The 19,343-nt window shown below is 54.3% G+C and overlaps 1 protein-coding gene across 4 annotated transcripts in view; it reads right to left on the bottom strand.

Moving 5' to 3' along the window:
* The window catches only part of HTT (huntingtin), a 132,175-nt gene that overhangs the window by 44,519 nt on the left and 68,313 nt on the right, over positions 1-19,343 (bottom strand). For all 4 annotated transcript variants that reach the window (XM_066386831.1, XM_066386829.1, XM_066386830.1 and 1 more), the window contains 10 exons: positions 18,915-19,138; positions 17,301-17,379; positions 17,035-17,196; positions 13,302-13,357; positions 12,293-12,441; positions 9,979-10,115; positions 8,085-8,201; positions 3,663-3,785; positions 3,181-3,419; positions 2,050-2,192 (listed from right to left, as the gene is read on the bottom strand). In XM_066386831.1, coding sequence (XP_066242928.1) covers positions 2,050-2,192; positions 3,181-3,419; positions 3,663-3,785; positions 8,085-8,201; positions 9,979-10,115; positions 12,293-12,441; positions 13,302-13,357; positions 17,035-17,196; positions 17,301-17,379; positions 18,915-19,138 — 1,429 coding nt within the window. The remainder of the gene's footprint in view (positions 1-2,049; positions 2,193-3,180; positions 3,420-3,662; positions 3,786-8,084; positions 8,202-9,978; positions 10,116-12,292; positions 12,442-13,301; positions 13,358-17,034; positions 17,197-17,300; positions 17,380-18,914; positions 19,139-19,343) is intronic.

The following is a 19,343-nucleotide window of genomic DNA, read 5'->3' as shown; positions in this document are numbered from 1 at the left end:
CCCCCGCCCAATTACTCAGGCCTCACCCAGTTAGGGAGCTGGCTCTTACTTTTACTTCCTGACTTAGTCAGAGGTGGCTACGGGTCTCCTTCAACAAAAAGCACACTCGAGGTTGGCAAACCTGTTTGGATACGCAGAACGGATCACAAGACGAACCCAGCTTGAACTATATCCTTCATTGACTTAAAACTCTGCCAAAGAGATAGATCAGATCTTTTCATTCTGGTCATTTATAAGGCCAGAGTAGGGAAAAGGAAGTTTCTAAGGGCTTCTGGTTCTTAAGTACCCTGCCTCATCACTGAGAGCAGCGACCACACTGCAGGAGCCCACACCAGGGACCTGCTCTCCGGCTCTGGGAGGGTGAGGCCTATCCCTGCCACCAGGTGGCTGACAAGGTGTCTGTTCTGGTTTACAGACGCCACCCCGTTAGCACAACACGCTACCTCCTTCTGACCTAAGCGACCTTTTCAGTTCTGTGCAGTGACTGCCTCGCCTCCAGGTTTTGATCTGTCAACCCCAGATATTACTGCCTAACCCGACAACGCAAGGTGGGAATATCGGTGCCCCCAATATCGGTGCCCCTATCCCTCTGCCTCTTCCTCCACCTTCCAGTTCCCAAATCAAGTTGGTCAGTTTCCCTTTTATGTTTGTCAGAACTGGAAACTTTCTGTTCTAACACCATACTGGAAGTAAGTGAATTTTCAGCTTTATTCATACAGTGACTAAAAAAAAAAATTTCAATAAACAGCACTTACAGTGTGACTACTGTGGCCACAGTTCCCAACAAGGCCAAGAAGCCTACAGGGACAACAGCTCTTTCTATGGGTCTGGGGTCCTGACCTCTGAGCCACTTAGAGAATCTTCATACAATTAAGGGTTTTCATCAGATCAAGTGCTGAAAATCATGCCATGTTTGGGTCATTTCACATCTGGACCAGGACCTCCTCACTGCCTGTTTTCCTAGAGATTAAAACTCTTCATTTTCTGCTGAGAAAGTATGCCTGTTCCCCATGCCCACGGTCTTTCCACATCTCAGTCACTCACTGCGTCTGATGCCCGGCCCTGTGCCCACGGTCCCCTGCACCTCACTCACTGCGTCTGACGCCCGCCCCCATGCCCATGGTCCCCTGCATCTCACTCACTGCGTCTGATGCCCGTCCCCGTGCCCACGGTCCCCTGCACCTCACTCACTGTGTCTGATGCCCGTCCCTGTGCCCACGGTCCCCTGCACCTCACTCACTGCGTCTGACGCCCGTCCCTGTGCCCATGGTCCCCTGTATCTCACTGCGTCTGACACCCGTCCCTGTGCCCACGGTCCCCTGTATCTCACTCACTGTGTCTGATGCCCGTCCCTGTGCCCACGGTCCCCTGTATCTCACTCACTGTGTCTGATGCCCGTCCCCGTGCCCATGGTCCCCTGCACCTCACTCACTGCGTCTGACGCCCGTCCCCGTGCCCACGGTCCCCTGCATCTCACTCACTGCGTCTGACGCCCGTCCCCGTGCCCATGGTCCCCTGTATCTCACTGCGTCTGACGCCCGTCCCCGTGCCCATGGTCCCCTGTATCTCACTGTGTCTGACGCCCGTCCCCGTGCCCATCACTGAGTCTGATGCCCGTCCCCGTGCCCACGGTCCCCTGTATCTCACTCACTGCGTCTGACGCCCGTCCCCGTGCCTATGGTCCCTTGCATCTCACTCACTGTGTCTGACGCCCGTCCCTGTGCCCACATCTCACTCACTGCGTCTAAAGCAAGGCCTTCTAGAAAGCACACATTTCACTTGGGAAACGTCAACTGTCCTAGAATCAACTGGCTGCTTCCTGTGCTTGATGCATGACCGGCATCTTGTGACGTCCCTCTGGGGTTCAGTGTCTTTTTATATTCACAATCATGTATAAAGTAACAGAAACATCACGGCCTCCCAAATACTGAGAGCAGGAGAAAGCTCTCGGGTTGTGCTGACCACCCCCCGTTTCCCAGCGCCCCGAGCCGGGCAGAGCCGCCCTACGCAGCACCGGGACACGCTCCAGCAGGCGCAGCCTGCACCTACCGGACTTGAAGACGTGGATGAGACACATGAGCAGCGTGCCCAGCTCCTGGCAGTAGAAGGTGTGCTGCTGCTCACTCATGTCCACTCTCAGCTGCTTCGTGACGATGTCCTCCAGAAGAATGCCGACCAGCTGGAGAAGAAACCTTCGAGGGAGAGGGAAAGGGTGACGGTGAGTGAGGAGACATTCTGGAGCACGGAGGTGGGACAAGCCTGTAAAAATGTACCCAGGAGATACAGTCTGCACAGGACACGCGAGGAAGGGACACCGAACCCTCAGACCGAGTCCGCTGCCTCTCTGCATCCCCTCTTTCCTCGCTCCTGAGGGGGCGGTAAACAGAGCACCCTCCTGTCACAAGGACACCATGACTTGTGAACTGTAAAGATGCCGGTAATGGGACGGAGCACGGGAATTTAATTTCGTCCGTTTTAGCAACTCGCTTAATGACCCTGCAACCAGGTGCCATGTGGGCCTCCAGGGCTCATCTCTCCACACACGGCACCCCCCCCCCCCCCCCCGTGACCATGAAGGACGGCTAAGTGCACATTACGGTGGCCCCGGCTGGAGGGAACATGCGGCAGAAACTGCAGCCACAGCATGTCCTCTGAGCCACTCTGCCTCGGTGAGCGCCCCGAGTCCAGCCAAGGTGGGAACACACTCGTCCAGCACAGCGTCTGCAGAGCTGAGTTGGAATCACTACCCTAAGGAGCCTCTGAACAATGTGGGACAGACACGATTTAATACCACAGTGTCCCACAGGGAGCATGACGGGAGCGGCCTCCCTAGAAGGGAGAGGGTTTTATTACAAACACCGTTTAGCATGGCCAGCCCAGGTGCGGAGGAGAGTAAGAGCGACTTCCAGTGGGTCCACATAGGTTCTGATTTCTCGGCAGGCAGCACACGCCCGCACTGCCTGCACCCAGGACGGGCACCCCGCACATCGTCTGTCAGGAGGACATCAGGCAGGATGTGACTGGGCCGTAAAAGAGGCACGGACCAGAGCCACCAGCAGAGCAGCCATCTGCACCCGGCTCAGAGGGTGGAGGAAGATGAGCAGCTGTCCTGACTTTCTCATGGCCAAACACACGGCTTCCAGGAGGACAGGAAGTAGAAGGGTCAGACATACAGCATACCTCGAGAATGTTTCTTCTGGCAGAGAATTCTTCACCTGTCTCCCTTCACTGGGTTCTTCTGGTGTTGAGTTACTGTCCCCATCTCTTAACCTGCTAATGACCGGGCAGGAGATTAAATACGGAGAGAAGGACAGCTCCTGAATACGAGAAAGAACAATATCTTCGGTGGACTGGGAGATGAGGACCCTCAGGACGGCCAGGATTCCTGAGACCCAGAGCTGGACGGTGCTCACAGACGCCTGAAAGAAAGAAGACAGTGCGCTGAGTCAGTCAGCGCAAGAAGAGGACACTCTTCCCGACTGCCGACATCACCTCCCCCAGGTCTCTGCGCACTGAGCTCTCGGCGTGGCCCTGGACAGGCTGCACCGCCACCGGCTGGGAGACGGGCTGCAGGGCGAGTCTCAGGCCCACCGTGGCCCGGCGGAGCAAAGCCGGTGCCCTGGTGCTGGATCCAGGACGCCGTCGGGAGGCCAGGGACTCACCATGGTGTCTGGAGTAACGAACATGCTGCGCAGAAGCATGTCCACGGGCCGGAGGGAGGAGGGGGCCAGGATCTCAAACAGAGTGTTCAGCACGCCCAGGGCTTCATGGGAGTCAATGTGCATCTGTTGCAATTAAACAACAAAAACGCCAACGCTTACACCTCAGGGTGGGTGGCTGTGGGCCGTGTGGCCCTGACCTTCCCATCCTCACCACCCTGGCAAGAAAGGTATCTCAACGTCAGTAGTAACCAAGCAAACACTTTTCAAAACCAATTGTACCAGCTCCATTTTTTCCCATAAAGCAAGTGTTTTCACACAGATTTTTATTATAGAAACAGTATGTTTTCTGTAAGAATTAAATACATAAAAGAACAAATCAGCCTGATCAGGCGGTGGCACAGTGAATAGAGAGTCGGACTGGGATGCGGAAGGACCCAGGTTCAAGACCCCGAGGTCACCAGCTTGAGCACGGGTTCATCTGGTTTGAGCAAAAGCTCACCAGCTTGGACCCAAGGTCGCTGGCTCGAGCAAGGGGTCACTCGGTCTGCTGAAGGCCCGTGGTCAAGGCACATATGAGAAAGCAATCAATGAACAACTAAGGTGTCGCAATGCTCAACGAAAAACTAACGATTGATGCTTCTCATCTCTCCGTTCCTATATGTCTGTCCCTGTCTATCCCTCTCTCTGTTTCCAAAAAAAAAAAAAAGAACAAATCAGCTGGAAACACGCCCCTGATACAATCACACCCACGTGGGGAGCCAGCCCCGTGCACCTTTATACATACAGTTGCCCTAAACAGGTACAATCCACACAACCCGACTGTTTTTCTTTGCTTTACCTGTGCCCCATCCCTATGGTGCCGTTAGAGTAGCAAATGTTAACAAATTTATCTACTGTATTTCTTTCTTAACTTTCTCCACTGTTCCACACAGAAATTTTGTTTAACTTGTTTTGATACATCATATAAGGTCTACTGGAAAGTTCTGTCTGTTTCTATCACAATAAGTTTCAACACGTAAGCACGTTTATTTGGCGCATGTGTGCCTCTCTATTTTTATCACTTAATGTATACATACTGACGTAGCAAATTAACTAAAAGTTGATTCACGTTAGTCTTATGTGTGAAGCGATAGTGTACTCATGGCTACTGATAAAGTTCATTTACGCCACTGTAATTTTTATGCACCCTCCGACTATCACTTATTTTTGTCCTTACAAAATTTTTTGAAGGGCAAAAAATTCAAAAATGAAGAAGATATCAAACAAGCACTGGTTCAATTTTTCGCAACATAAGATAAAACATTTTTCAAAAATGAGATATACAGGCCTGACCTGTGGTGGTACAGTGGATAAAGCATCAACCTGGAATGCTGAAGTCGCCAGTTCAAAACCCTGGGATTGCCTAGTCAAGGCACATATGGGAGTTGATGCTTCCTGCTTCTCCCCCTGTTCTATCTCTTTCCTCTCTTTCTCCCCCTCCCCTCTAATAAAAATGAAAAAAAAAAAAAAAAGATATACAAATTGCCCTCACGCTGGCAAGAAATCATTAATAATAATGGCAATTATATTACTTAATAGTTTATTGACGGTAAGAAAAATTTGTATTTTGTTTTATTCAAAAAACGGACAGAACTTTCCGGTAGACCTTATATAAATGTCCCTGCTTAGACTCTCAAGGCAACAGGCTTTCGAGTCTAACATTTTTAGTGGATGCTGGGTCCGCTAGGACACTCGGAGCTGAGCCTCTACGCAGTGCATCTAGCGGCCCTCCGACCACGGCGGGCACCGACCTTCCCAGTCTGTCACTACTAACCAGTGTAAATACAGTCGGCACCTCTGCCAAGGGATGTCCTTTTCCAGGGGCAGACCTGAAGCCACGCAGTGCTGGGCCACACCTGCCTGCAGGGGACCGTGGAGCATGGAGAGACCCGCGTGCGCCTGACACCGACCTGGACTGCATCCAACTCTGCTCTTCCTGGTGCCCATCGACAGGGCCCACCTGCCTGTGAGCAGCGTCCCTAACCCAGGGCTGGTGTCCCCTCGGGGACCCTACAGTCACAATGCCCTAAGTCCCGCATCGCCAGCCCCCTCTGCTTCTGCTCTCAGCGGACATGCAGACCCTCCCTCCTCCAACGTATCCCTCCTCTGACCCCTCTCCTCCTTGGGCAGCTGCCTGGGCATGCTCCTTCTTAGAGCAACTCCCACTGACACCCAGCGGGGCCACTGCTCCCTCGGCCCCTCCTCTCGGCGGCCCTGGTCTGCCCTCCGCCCCTCCTCTCGGGGGCCCTGGTCTGCCCTCTGCGCTGCCTCTCGGGGACCCTGGTCTGCCCTCCGCCCCTCCTCTCGGGGGCCCTGGTCTGCCCTCCGCCCCTCCTCTCGGGGACCCTGGTCTGCCCTCCGCCCCTCCTCTCGGGGGCCCTGGTCTGCCAAGCACTGGCTCAGTCCCCAGGGCTCACAGACACAGCCTCTCAGCAGGCCTTCCCTGCATGTCTGCTCTTCTTTTCCGCGCTGCCTGTCCCTTCCGCGTGTCCGCAGTGGCTCTTCCGCACTGCTGTGGCCTCTAGGCTGGGGCTGCCTGGGTACGGAGCTCGCCCCCTCCTCCCACTGCTCCCCTGGGTCCCACAGTGCCCTTGTGCAGTCTCAGGTGCTTACCCCTGCCCGGCTCTCTCCCAACAGTGCCAAACCCGTGCACCCCAACGCCTGTGGCAGCCTGCACACATGCCTACCAGGTATCCCAAGTGAACACCCCCAACTCCAGCTCTGCCTCCTCCTAAAGCCCACTGCTCTGTCTCCCCACCTCGCAGCCCCCCCACACCCGTGCAGTGGCCCACCCACCTCTCCTCTAACGCCACACACCTAGGCCATCAGCAGGGTCGACTGCTCCTGTCTACCCTGGACTGCCAGGCAGAGGGCCACTCCCGGCCACGGCGCTGCCGCCACTTGCTCCACACCTCCCTTCGCCTCAGGGGCTGCGCTGCTCTGCCCGCCCACAGCCCGCAGTCTGTTCTCCACTTGAAGATCAGCCAGGCCCCTCCTGTACCACGTGCTCCGTGGCTTCCCAACATCCCGGCAGCAGCCAGAGGGACCCTGGGACCGTTCCAGGCCCCACTTCCTGCCCTCCTACTTGCTGCTCCTTGACCCCAACAGAAGGCTCCTGCCTCAAGTCGGTGCTGCACCTTGGCCTGGACACTCTCAGCCCAGGGGTCTGCTGGGCTCCGCCATGACTTCACCTGAGCCAGGCATGACTTCCCAGTCCAGCCTCACCCTGCACCTCCTCAGTCGATGCCCAGAACGAGGAGAGTGGGCAGACCCTTCGTGGCATTACTCTAAAAACTATGTGCCCACAGGCATGGAGTCCTGACCTCATTAAAACACCAATTGTGACAACTTACTAAAACTGCCGCTTATTAGCTTAACACTTGCCCGCTCTACGTGGCCTCGGTGACAAGTCTGTACAGAAGCAGCACCAGGCTGACGTCATGCAGACAGGAGGAGCAGTGTGCGTCCACGCTCCTGTCACGTGCCGAGAGCCCTGAGCATTGCTACCCAGAGTTCTTGCTTCCTCAGCGGGGCCAGGACGAGCACAGCGTCCAGGTGCTGAAGACCGAGAGCTGGGCCTGCACCCGGTGAGCTGTCCTGGAGGGACCTGCCCTGGTGACAAAGCTGCTGCCGCCAACAGGTGCAGAGCGTCCTGTCCCCTCACACTGGTGGCAGACATGGCTTGGACACCTGGAGACAACTGTATGGCACAGCCAGACCACCTCCTTCCCTGGGTTTGTGGAAATAACCAACTGTGCCATTTGGTAACAGAAACTCTGACTCAATGATGGTTAAGTGCTGATTACTTCCTGGGTGAGAAGCGAAAGTGCCCACCTACAATCAAACAGGACTGAGGGGACCGGGAGGCAGGACAGTACAACAAGAAGGACACAGGCCCCGGGGACAGACTGCTCATCGGGTCCCACCTGTCCCTGCCTGCTGGGCGCCCTGAGGAACCACGCCACACCCCTGAGCACAGGCGCCCAGCTGCAGAGCAGGAGACGCTGAGAGACAAGGGGAGCCCCCAGCTGCAGAGCAGGAGACTCTGAGAGACAAGGGGAGCCCCCAGCTGCAGAGCAGGAAATGCTGAGAGACAAGGGGAGCCCCCCCAGCTGCAGAGCAGGAGACGCTGAGAGACAAGGGGAGCCCCCAGCTGCAGAGCAGGAGACGTTGAGAGACAAGGGGAGCCCCCAGCTGCAGAGCAGGAAATGCTGAGAGACAAGGGGAGCCCCCCCAGCTGCAGAGCAGGAGATGCTGAGAGACAAGGGGAGCCCCCGCTTGGGGACCCACACTGACGCCGCCGTGGGAGGTGGCGCTCCTGTGATTCGCTGCAGGCTGGCACAGTCCCCCACAGCCCCCCACGGCCCTGTCCCAAGGACACACCTGCTGCCTGGCTAGCATCGGGAGGATGACGTCGGCGACCTGCCGGGACAGCCGCTTCCACTTGTCCTCGCTCTCCTTGTGGCACTGCTGCAGCACGAGGATGAACATCTCCAGCACCTGCGGGTGCGGGCAGCGGTCAAACCCTCACTCCACGCTCCCCCCACGGCAGGTGGTCAGCCCCTCACCACGCCCCCCCACCCCAGCTCTGCTGCAGGAGCACCAGGACCCCCCGTGAGGGCACGATGAACCCACAAAACCCTGCCCTGGGACGAGGAAGACAGGGGGCCAGAGGACAACACCAGAACCCGGGAGATACTCCTCAAAGGCGCTCTGGCCACACCTGCTTCGGCAAGACGCACCCTTGTTATTTCGTGGGAGTTCATAGCCAGAGACAAGGCACAAAAATAAAACCAAACTTACATCAACCTTTGGCAAAACCCACACCCAGTCCTGACTAAACACCTGTAGCCGCCTCGTGGCCTTGTGGACACTGACGTCAACTGTGTTCCCTGCAAAAGTCTTCTGCTGGATAGCGCTGACATTCGGCAGAGTGACCGTGCTTGAGCACAACCTCACCGGTGACCATTTCTCAACAGAGGTATCTAACGGCCTGCAGTTGTAAGGTGGGCACACAGCCGACCCCTGATGAATATCCTAACAGTTTTATCCACAAAGCAGATGTGAGTTGCAACAAGCCACATGGCCTGCAAAGCTAAACATATTTGTCATCTGCTTGTCTACAGAAAACAAGGGAGTAAACAAAGAAAAAGTTTGCCAACATGGTCTATTAAACGTAACTGCTATAAAGACAGAGACAGGCTGACTGGTGGAGACACAGTGGACAGAGCGTTAGCCTGGGACACTTACGTCCCAGGTTCGAAACCCTGAGATTGCTGGCTTGAGCATAGGCTCATCCAGCTTGCATGCAGTGTCAATGGCTTGAGTGGTGTGGGATTGTCAACATGACCCCATGGTCACTGGTTTGAGCCCCCCAGTCAAGGCATGTATGATAAGCAATCAGTGAAAAACTAAAATGATGCTACTACAAGTTGATGCTTCTCATCTCTCCCCTTCCTGTCTCTCTCTTTCTCTTGCTCTAAAAAAAGACACAGACATACCCATGGAAGCCCCGTCTACAGAGCCACCCCAGCGCCCCTTTCCACACTGTGCCTGTGCTGCATGAGAAAATATCTGCATGGGACCGACTCCCCTGCCCGTGACCGGCCCGCCCTCTCTGCTCTGACAAACCAGGCCGCAGCTGACCCACGCTCTCCAGGCTCCCACCAACCCAGCGCTTGCCCAGTCGGGCTGACTCACAACCTCGCTGCGGCAGTTGTACTTACTATCGTAATTACAGGATTCAGTTGAACAGCTGGGCGTCTAAGTATTACTTAAATTAACCCAAGTGAGACTGCACAGAGAAAAGTGTTCTGTGAGAAACGCTTCTGACTTCATCAAGGTTCAAAGACAGAGGAAAAGGAAGTACAAAATGAGTGAGGGCTAAGCTGCCAGGACAAACCAAAAGGGAGGAGTCACGGAGAAGTCAGATGTCTGCATGTAACTCGTCTCAAACTACCTGACATTCTTGCTCCACCTCAAGGAAAACTACTCCAGAATCAGCTCAAAGAAACAGATCAACACTGTCCAATAATTATTTCTGGTCCTTGTTTTAGAAAGGAGGGGCTGGGCGTGCACCCCACTCTGACAGATGTGACCGCAGCCAGTGTCGGGCTGTGGTGCCACGTCACTGACAGACCTCTACGGACCGCCCTCTCCTGGCATCTGCCCCGCCGAGCACCCAGGCTGGCACAAAGCCACAGGCAGACAGCGGCCCCGTGGCACCCCCCGGACCTGCACGGACGACGGAGGACAGGGCGGCCCGTGCTGCCCGCACCTGATGGTACTGGATGAGTCTCAGCAGCATCGACACCACCACCTCCTTCTGGGTCTCCAGCTCCTTCCCCGCATCGGCTTTGTTGGTCCCTCTTAACACGAAGAGGTCATGGACTATGGGCTGCAGAGCTGGGATGGCTGCGGGGACACAAGTCTGCACTGAGAAGCCATGGAGTGACGCTGACATCTGCAACACGGTGTTGAACACCTCCAGACGGCTTCAGTAAGGAAATACAGGAAGCCCTAATCCATACGCGGTTATGATAAGGGACAAATCAGGCTTATTGATCATTGTGACATTATCAGTACACCACTGGGAAGATCACTGATCTTTCTCGGACACTTAAATGGGAATTTTGCAAAAGCTTTAAAAAAAACAAAAAAACCTAGGCGGCCTGACCTGTGGTGGCGCAGTGGATAAAGCGTCAACCTGGAAATGCTGAGGTTGCCGGTTTGAAACCCTGGGCTTGCCTGGTCAAGGCACATATGGGAGTTGATGCTTCCAGCTCCTCCCCCCTTCTCTCTCTCTGTTTCTCTCTCTCACTCTCTCTCTCTCTCCTCTCTAAAAATGAATAAATAAAATTAAAAAAAAAAAACAAAAAGAAAAAAAAAAAAAAAAAACCTAGGCTTTCTGTGACATAATATCACTCCTGACAAAGAAGAGACACAAATCCAAAACTAAAACTCAGAATAATAAAACCTTCCCAGTAACAACCTATATTTATACATAACCTACTTAAAGGTTTTTCTGAAAAAAGACAAATACTTCTTTGGGCCCTGGCGGGTTGGCTCAGTGGTAGAGCGTCAGCCCAGCATGTGGAAGTCCTGGATTCGATTCCCAGTCAGGGCACACAGGAGAAATGACCATCTGCTTCTCCATCCCTCCTCCTCCCTCTCTCTCTTTTCTCCTGCAGCCATGGCTCAAATGGTTAGAGCAAAGTTGGCCCCGGATACTGAGAATGGCTCATGGCCTCAGCCTCAGGTGCTAAAAATAGTTTGGTTACCAAGCAACAGAGATATGGCCCAGCTGGGCAGAGCATCACCTGGTAGGGGTTTGCCAGGGGGATCCCCATCAGGGCACATGTGAGAGTCTGTCTCTGTCTCCTTGCCTCTCACTTAATAAGAAAAAAAATATATATATATATACTTCTTAGGAAATATTTCCTCCAAGTGTCAGACTTCTATGTCATCACCAGTAATTAAACTGAGGTTTTTCTTTTTTCCCTAAGTTTCTTCTTTGTCTGAACAGCAGCCAAATTCTTTCACAACACTACATGAATAAACTCTAAGAAATGCCTCACTGGGAAGGGTGCTGCCCAATCATGTCACCAAGATCAAGGCACACTGTCACACCTAGTGACACCCGTGGGTATGCTTATCTAGTGACACACACACATGCATATACTCACACTGGTGACACATACAGAGGCACACCAGCCTTGTGTGCACACAGAGCACACAGTGACTAGTGACATGTACACACAGGCATGCCCACCTCATGACCAGTGACACGCACTCACCCTGGAGACACACACCAGCACACATGCTGACTTCCCACAGGTGACAGCTTTCCTGCAGAAAGCAGTGGGGTTTGGCTGCACGTTTATTTTCTATCCACAGACCCTCTGATGTAGGACACCTGACGTCCCTCTATTGGACATTTGCACCGTCCACTATGTCCAGTGACCCTGTGTCCATCCATGTAGCACGGCGTTTTTGCTGAGCCATGAATTCTGGCCCCCACGAGGCCATGTGAGTGGGGACACGGAGATGGGCCCCTGCCGTTTGCTTGGTCCCCTGCTGTCCTGCAAGCACACTGACGGACAGCACATGTGGAGCAGCGCCACCCTCACGTCTGGGTTTGCACAGGTGTCAGAAGTGTCCCTGTCAAAGTTCAAAAGCCTACAGGTTCCTGACTATAGCCAGAGAGGAGTCAGAAGAGAATGCTGAAGACCAAAGCTCAAAGAAAGATTTTAGCTGGTTCTTAAAACCGCACTGCCTTGTTCTACGGGGGGAACGGGCTGCTTAAGCAGCCGCCCCTTACTCTGGGGCCCTTACAGAAGCTCCTGTACAATCCCTGATGGACAGAGGGTCCTGCCCCGAGGCCACTGTGCCTAATGCAGCAGGAGCTGGACTTCTACATTCCCCGTGTCATGTGGACAGACCCTGTCTGCACCTCACAGCAGCTCAGTGTCTACACTTCACCTGAGTAAGCGCAATGCCCTCTCCACACACACAAGCACACGTGTACACGCACACAGCGCCCACAAAGCGTGGAGCAGTGCGGGCAACCCGTGACACCGCCGTCCCGTTACCGTGCGTCACAGCCTTCCTCCCGCTCGCCATGATGCCATCACAGAGTTGAATGATTTTGGGAATCCCAATAATCTGTTTTGAATGATAGCGTTCGTAAGACAGGAGTACCAGGAAGAAAAAGATGTTTGGAATAATCGCCTCCGATTCCCTAGAAACAAAAACATCCATTTAGACATTTCCCTTTTAAAATAAGATACACGATCAATAAAAACTACAGTACATCGCTCAAAGCGCAGTGAGAGCTCGCACACAGGGAGCCCTGGCAATCTATCCCAGTCCCGTCTGGGGTGGGATGCCTGTCCGTCTGAGGAGCCTGCGCTCAGCAGGGCTACACGAGAGTGCAGAAAGCACCCCAGCACGGGGGCCACCGCTCGGGTCCTGAGCTCCCCCCTGCTCCTGCACTCTGCAGGAGAAGAAACTGAGGCCCACGGAGGAAAGGTGACTGCCTCACGTCAACAGTCAGGGTGTTGCAGGATTAGAGTAAGAACCGGGGCCTCCAGGCCCCAGGGACTCTCAAGACACGCTCCTCTGCACTGCCTCCCAAACTACTTAGTAAGCAGTGCAGACTCTAAAGCATTTTCATTTTCAATAGTTATACACCTGTATGCACAGGAGAAAGTAGTAAACCTTCCTGTCTAACAAGGAAAGTGCATAACAATTACCTTTACTAGTGTCAACTGTACCTAAAAAAACATTTTCTTTAAAATTAAAAATTACTGTTGTACCAGATGAGATTTCATTTAGCAACCTTGTATGATAATTAACACACTTTGAAACCCAAAATGAGAACTGGCATCTATGATTACCAGATGCAGAACGGCTTCTAAACAAGTTTTCAGATACTTACTAATTTCTAAGGGAAACAAAATGCATGGCACGTTAATCTGACTGCCATTCAAAAATACCTAGCAAAGATACCTAACAATCCTTTAAAGTATGTTCATGTTAATCATCTAAGTGACCCGTACTCAGGTAACAAGGACATGCAAAGTTACAACACACTGCTACCTGAACTGGCCCACTTCAATGTATTCAAACTGCTTCAGCACGAATCCAATAAACACCTGCAGCAGGAAAGAAACTTCACGTCAATAATCAGTGTGCCGAGGGGGCTATTTTTCTCCCTCCCTACTTGTGTGAATTTATAACAGGTTTCCTGACAGCTGACCCGTTTCTAGTGTATAAGAACTCAAACGTATTCTACTGACAGACTGGACCAGCTCAGGACCCACCCTTCCAGAAACCTCTTTCAACACAATCACTGAGCACTGGGGTGGAACTCTGGGAAGCACGAACAAACCCCAGGAGACGTCAGGCAGTACCCGGAAGACACAGGCGGGACCCTGGGTCAGAGTGAGGAGCCCCACGCTGGAGGTGCTGACAGGTGACCGACGGCCCAGGGCAGACGCAGAATGTCAGGCCTGCGTGAGAACCGCCTGTGCGTCCCGCTCAATTCTGCGCCCCGTCAGCGCCCTCGCCCCTGAACATGGAGACGGAGCTTCACGTCAGCTGCTTCCCCAGCTCAATTCTGCGCCCCGTCAGCGCCCTCGCCCCTGAACATGGAGACGGAGCTTCACGTCAGCTGCTTCCCCAGCTCAATTCTGCGCCCCGTCAGCGCCCTCGCCCCTGAACATGGGGACGGAGCTTCACGTCAGCTGCTTCCCCAGCTCAATTCTGCGCCCCGTCAGCGCCCTCACCCCTGAACATGGAGACGGAGCTTCACGTCAGCTGCTTCCCCAGCTCAATTCTGCGCCCCGTCAGCGCCCTCGCCCCTGAACAGGGAGACGGAGCTTCACGTCAGCTGCTTCCCCACGGCCCTGGCGTGACACCCACCCGCAGCAGGTGCTCAGTGAACCATGTGAAGTGCGCTCGGTGGTCCACCGGCTCTAGATTTCCTTCCTGTTCAGACAAACTGTCACTGCACTGAATCCTGAGAACTGGGGAGTGGAACTGAGTAATACACACAAGTGAAAACCAGCGAGAGGGAGAAGATTGAGTGGCAGAAACCCCAAGACCCCAAGTCAGGGTGGGGGAGACTTGGCTGTGGTGGCCGAGGGGGAAAGGGCTGGGTCCCAGAGGGACTCAGCACGTCTGCCGAGAAGCACGGCCCGGAAGATCCTCAGGGTGGCCTCCCTCCATGTTTATGGATCAAGTGGAGGGTTTAGAAAGACAAGAAAGCAACATAAACTGTACTACCTTTAAGAACAGGCTCTACATAGAACAACTAAAGAAAGAGTTTGATGAAAGTCAAGTCTATCTGAGAGGTCTACACCAGCGTGGGCAGCTGTTTATGCCCCTTGTCTCCCAGGGAGAGTCCTGAGAGACCAGCCTCTGATACAGGGACATCTGTTCTAGCTGCAGAAAGTCAGAATTGGGAAGTGGGGAGTGGGGACAGGCGGGCCACAGCTCCGACACGTCCTCACTGGCATGGATCAAGCCAGCGGCCTTGGCTTCCCCTCAAAGTGGCTCTGGCTATGAGCCCCGGGCCTCTTCCCAGGAAGCCCCACGAGCCCTGCTCTGTCCTCAAACTCCTGTCCCGAGCCCTACATGCCTTGGCTGCCCGGTCCACCACTTCAGACAAGGGCTTCCCCTCCCAGGAGAAAGAGAATGACAGCTCAAACCAACCCCCCAAAAGTATCTCCTACGAAGAAGAAAATGGTGCTTTTCAATGACATTCCGCTAACTGGAGCAGAAGGAAGAGTGAGCAGGCACCCCTGCTGTCCCCTGCCCCGGGTAACAGCTCCCAGGCTGGCTCTGGGGAAGTCGGCACCTTGACCATGCTTCCTGGTTTCTCCTGAAGGAACAGACCCTTTAGGGCAGGGGTCGGGAACCTATGGCTCGCAAGCCAGATGTGGCTCTTTTGATGGCTGCATCTGGCTTGCAGACAAATCTTTAATAAAAATAATAATGTTAAAAATATAAAACATTCGGCCCTGACCGGTTGGCTCAGTGGTAGAGCGTCGGCCTGGTGTGCAGAAGTCCCAGGTTCGATTCCCGGCCAGGGCACACAGGAGAAGCACCCATCTGCTTCTCCACCCCTCCCCCTCTCCTTCCTCTCTGTCTCTCTCTTCCCCTCCCACAGCAAGGCTCCATTGGAGCAAAGATGGCCCGGGCGCTGGGGATGGCTCCTTGGCCTCTGCCCCAGGCGCTAGAGTGGCTCTGGTCGCGACAGAGCGACGCCCCGGAGGGGCAGAGCATCACCCCCTGGTGGGCAGAGTGTCGCCCCCTGGTGGGCGTGCAGGGTGGATCCCGGTAGGGCGCATGCGGGAGTCTGTCTCTCCCCGTTTCCAGCTTAAGAAAAAAAAAATATATATATATATATACATAAATATATATATATATAAAACATTCTCACATATTACAATCCATTCATTTCCTACCACTCATGTTCATGGTTGCAGGTGGCTGGAGCCAATCACAGCTGTCCTCCGGGACAACACCAAATTTTTATTAGATAATGCGTAATGTACACAGGTTGTTGTATGGCTCTCACGGAATTACATTTTAAGACATGTGGCTTTCATGGCTCTCTCAGCCAAAAAGGTTCCCGACCCCTGCTTTAGGGTGTCAGTGATGACGAGTGTCTATGTCTAGGGAGAGAACTGTAGTATTTCTAACTCAAAAAATGTCCTACCTCACATAGGCAAGTAGGCAAGATCACAGCTCAACAACGAAGCCACATTTTGATGACTTAAAGGCAACTTTCTCTGTAGTGAATTTACTGGCGTAAACCTCGGTTTAAGAGAATTCACACTGGGAAGTGACACAACTGGCCAGTCGCATACCCATAGCAGCTACGTGAGCAAGGCCCAGCAGCTGAGCCCCCTGGTGAGAGTGAGAACAGCCAGGGACGCAGGGGCTCCTGGGACCCAGGGATCAGTGACTCCTTAGAGCCCCTTACTTGTTATAAGGTGAGCCTACAGTCAAAAGCTTCAGACTGGATATCACAACTGACAGTCTGTTTAAAGTAAGTCTCTGGATTTTGTAAAAGTGGCCCCCAAACAATAACTCTTTTTTTTTTTTTTTTTTTTTTTTTTTTTTAATTTTTCTGAAGCTGGAAACGGGGAGAGACAGTCAGACAGACTCCCGCATGCGCCCGACCGGGATCCACCCGGCACGCCCACCAGGGGCTACGCTCTGCCCACCAGGGGGCGATAATCTGCCCATCCTGGGCGTCGCCATGTTGCGACCAGAGCCACTCTAGCGCCTGAGGCAGAGGCCACAGAGTCATCCCCAGCGCCCGGGCCATCTTTGCTCCAATGGAGTCTTGGCTGCGGGAGGGGAAGAGAGAGACAGAGAGGAAAGCGCGGCGGAGGGGTGGAGAAGCAAATGGGCGCTTCTCCTGTGTGCCCTGGCCGGGAATCGAACCCGGGTCCTCCGCACACTAGGCCGACGCTCTACCGCTGAGCCAACCGGCCAGGGCCAAACAATAACTCTTAATTATATCTCACAATTTCAATTCAAACTTATCTTGTAGTGGGGGAGGGTGTGCACAGGAAGAACCTCTGGCGGATGTGAAAAGGGGTCGAGGGTCACCCTAATGGCCCAGCATGGATGGGCACGCCTGGGGTGGGGGCTGGGCTGCCAGGCCAGTACGCCCCAGGTCCTCCGTATGGCCAGCCACAACCGGTGAGACACAGGTGGTGGGGAAGACAAGCGTGCACGCCTTTCAGGGAGGCAGTCTCCCTGTCTGTCTGAAGTTGCGAACGTGCCCCGCAGCTGAGAGACCAGAGTAACCAACCTGGTCTGAGTCCAGGAGGCAGTAGTTCACCCGTAACTGAACCAGCTGCGCCAGCAAGTCCAGAACCTGCTTCTGCAGCTGCACAGACGTGGTGGTCGTGTACTGCTTCAACGCCTTTATGACCAGTGGCTCGAACAAACGAATGTGATTGTGAATAGCGTTCTACGAAAGAGAAAAACAGAACCCCTGAGTGAGTCCTCCAGCAGCCAGCTGGCGGGTGCCGGCCCGGTTTCCCTCCCGGCCGTCACCTGCCGGCTCCTGATTACCTTGTCTGCACGGTTCTTTGTGACGCTTGTGAGGTTTGTCTTCAGCTGGGTGGACACTTTCTGGAGGACATCAAACCACCTGCCAAGGGAAAAAAGGCGAGGGAACAATGCCCTTCGATATCCCGCCGCACGCTGAGCAAGCCCAAGTGGCACGCACACACGCACACTCACAGCACTGCCAGGGTGGAAAGAATGCACAGCCACGCTCTTCCTTTAATGAAGGTGACTAGATGACACCGAGTCACAGCTGAGTGAGCAGAACCCTCAGACAGCACCTGCCACCTCAGGACACGGACTGCTCAGCCCCACAGGCCTGAGGGGACAGCCATGGCAAGACCAGGGACGCAGGAGCTATCACTTCATTTCCTTGGAAAGCACTGTAACTACCTACATCAGTTACACTATTTTCTTTGTAAAAACTGCATACGAAAGGACAGTACCACACACCCTCACACACGCTTTATTTATGCCCTCGTTGTTTCAGGGTTTGCAGAGCCTGCTCCTGAGATGGGGACACGAAGGAAGTGTGTCCCCAAGGGGAAGCCCGGGTCACGCCTTTCCCCTGGTTCCTAACTCGGGCATTCTAACTGTAGCTGACTTACCACTGTATCCATAAAAGGGAAAAAAAGGCATTCCACAGATACTACACAGAGTAGTAACCAAATATCTGCTCATAATTATGGTAATTTAAGAAACACCTACTCTAGTTCAGGCATTAAAAATATAACCATCAATTTAAGTAAAAAAAACTTTTAGCCATCAAGTTACAGAATAGAAATACTATCCAACGCTGCCCTCTGGTCCTCAAAAGCCTCTGCACACTACAGCACCGTCCACACGGAAGCGTCCGCTCATTTAGGTGTCTACCCACAAAGTGCGCCGACACGCAGCGGCTGCTGCAGGAAAGTGCAGGGGAGCACGGGGACAGCCCACGCCTCCACACGGGAGGACATCACGCACAGGGGAGCACGGGGACAGCCCACGCCTCCACACGGGAGGACATCACACACAGGGGAGCACGGGGACAGCCCACACCTCCACACTGGAGGACATCACGCGCAGGGGAGCACGGGGACAGCCCACACCTCCACACGGGAGGACATCACACACAGGGGAGCACGGGGACAGCCCACACCTCCACACGGGAGGACATCACGCGCAGGGGAGCACGGGGACAGCCCACGCCTTCACACGGGAGGACATCACGCACAGGGGAGCACGGGGACAGCCCACGCCTCCACACGGGAGGACATCACGCACAGGGGAGCACGAGGACAGCCCACGCCTCCACACGGGAGGACATCACGCGCAGGGGAGCACGGGGAAAGCCCACGCCTTCACACGGGAGGACATCACGCGCAGGTGCCGGCCTGCAGTCGGCAGTGAGGCTGGCTGCTCACTCTTCCTCGTCCCCTGGCCTGCCCCTCTGAGGGCACCAGCCTCAGGACCCCTCGCTCACCAGGCCACACACTCCTCTGAGCACCTCTGTAGCAACCATATGTCCTAGGGTTCTTTGAACAAAACAGGCTCTTAGAAGATGTTGGTTACTATCTTTCCGTATTTCCCCCACAGACCACGCCCGACAGAGTGCCCCAGAGGGACAGGTGCAGTTACCCCGAGGTGTCATGGTCCTGCTCCGCCTGCACCATGTTCCGCAGGCTGGCATCGGCCAGTGCCTGGGTGAAGTGGGTGTAGGGAGCCATGAAGCAGTAGTGGTACAGGCCTGGCCGCACGCTGGATGAGCCAAGGCGCTGGGCTCGGCCCTGAGACTTGCTGGGGTTGGACGATAAGCCATCAAACTGGGAGGCCAAGTTTGTCCCGAAGAGAGTCTTCAACAACTAGAGAGAGAACAAAGCCACTGACATGTCACTCAACGCAGCACGAGCCACACGCCCACACCAACAACACAGCCATCCAAGAGGACAGGGTGGGTGAGCACAGGTGCAGACAGGAGATTCTCAGGGAGAATAGCCGTCACTCCCCGTGAGACCGCTGCTGGGAGGGACTGTGTCCACCTTCAGGGACCACCCTCACAGTGACGGT

Source organism: Saccopteryx leptura, chromosome 5, assembly GCF_036850995.1.
Source record: "Saccopteryx leptura isolate mSacLep1 chromosome 5, mSacLep1_pri_phased_curated, whole genome shotgun sequence".
Classification (NCBI taxonomy): Eukaryota; Metazoa; Chordata; class Mammalia; order Chiroptera; family Emballonuridae; genus Saccopteryx; species Saccopteryx leptura.
Note: the sequence above shows the minus strand (reverse complement) of the source record. Positions and strands in the feature narration are given on the sequence as shown.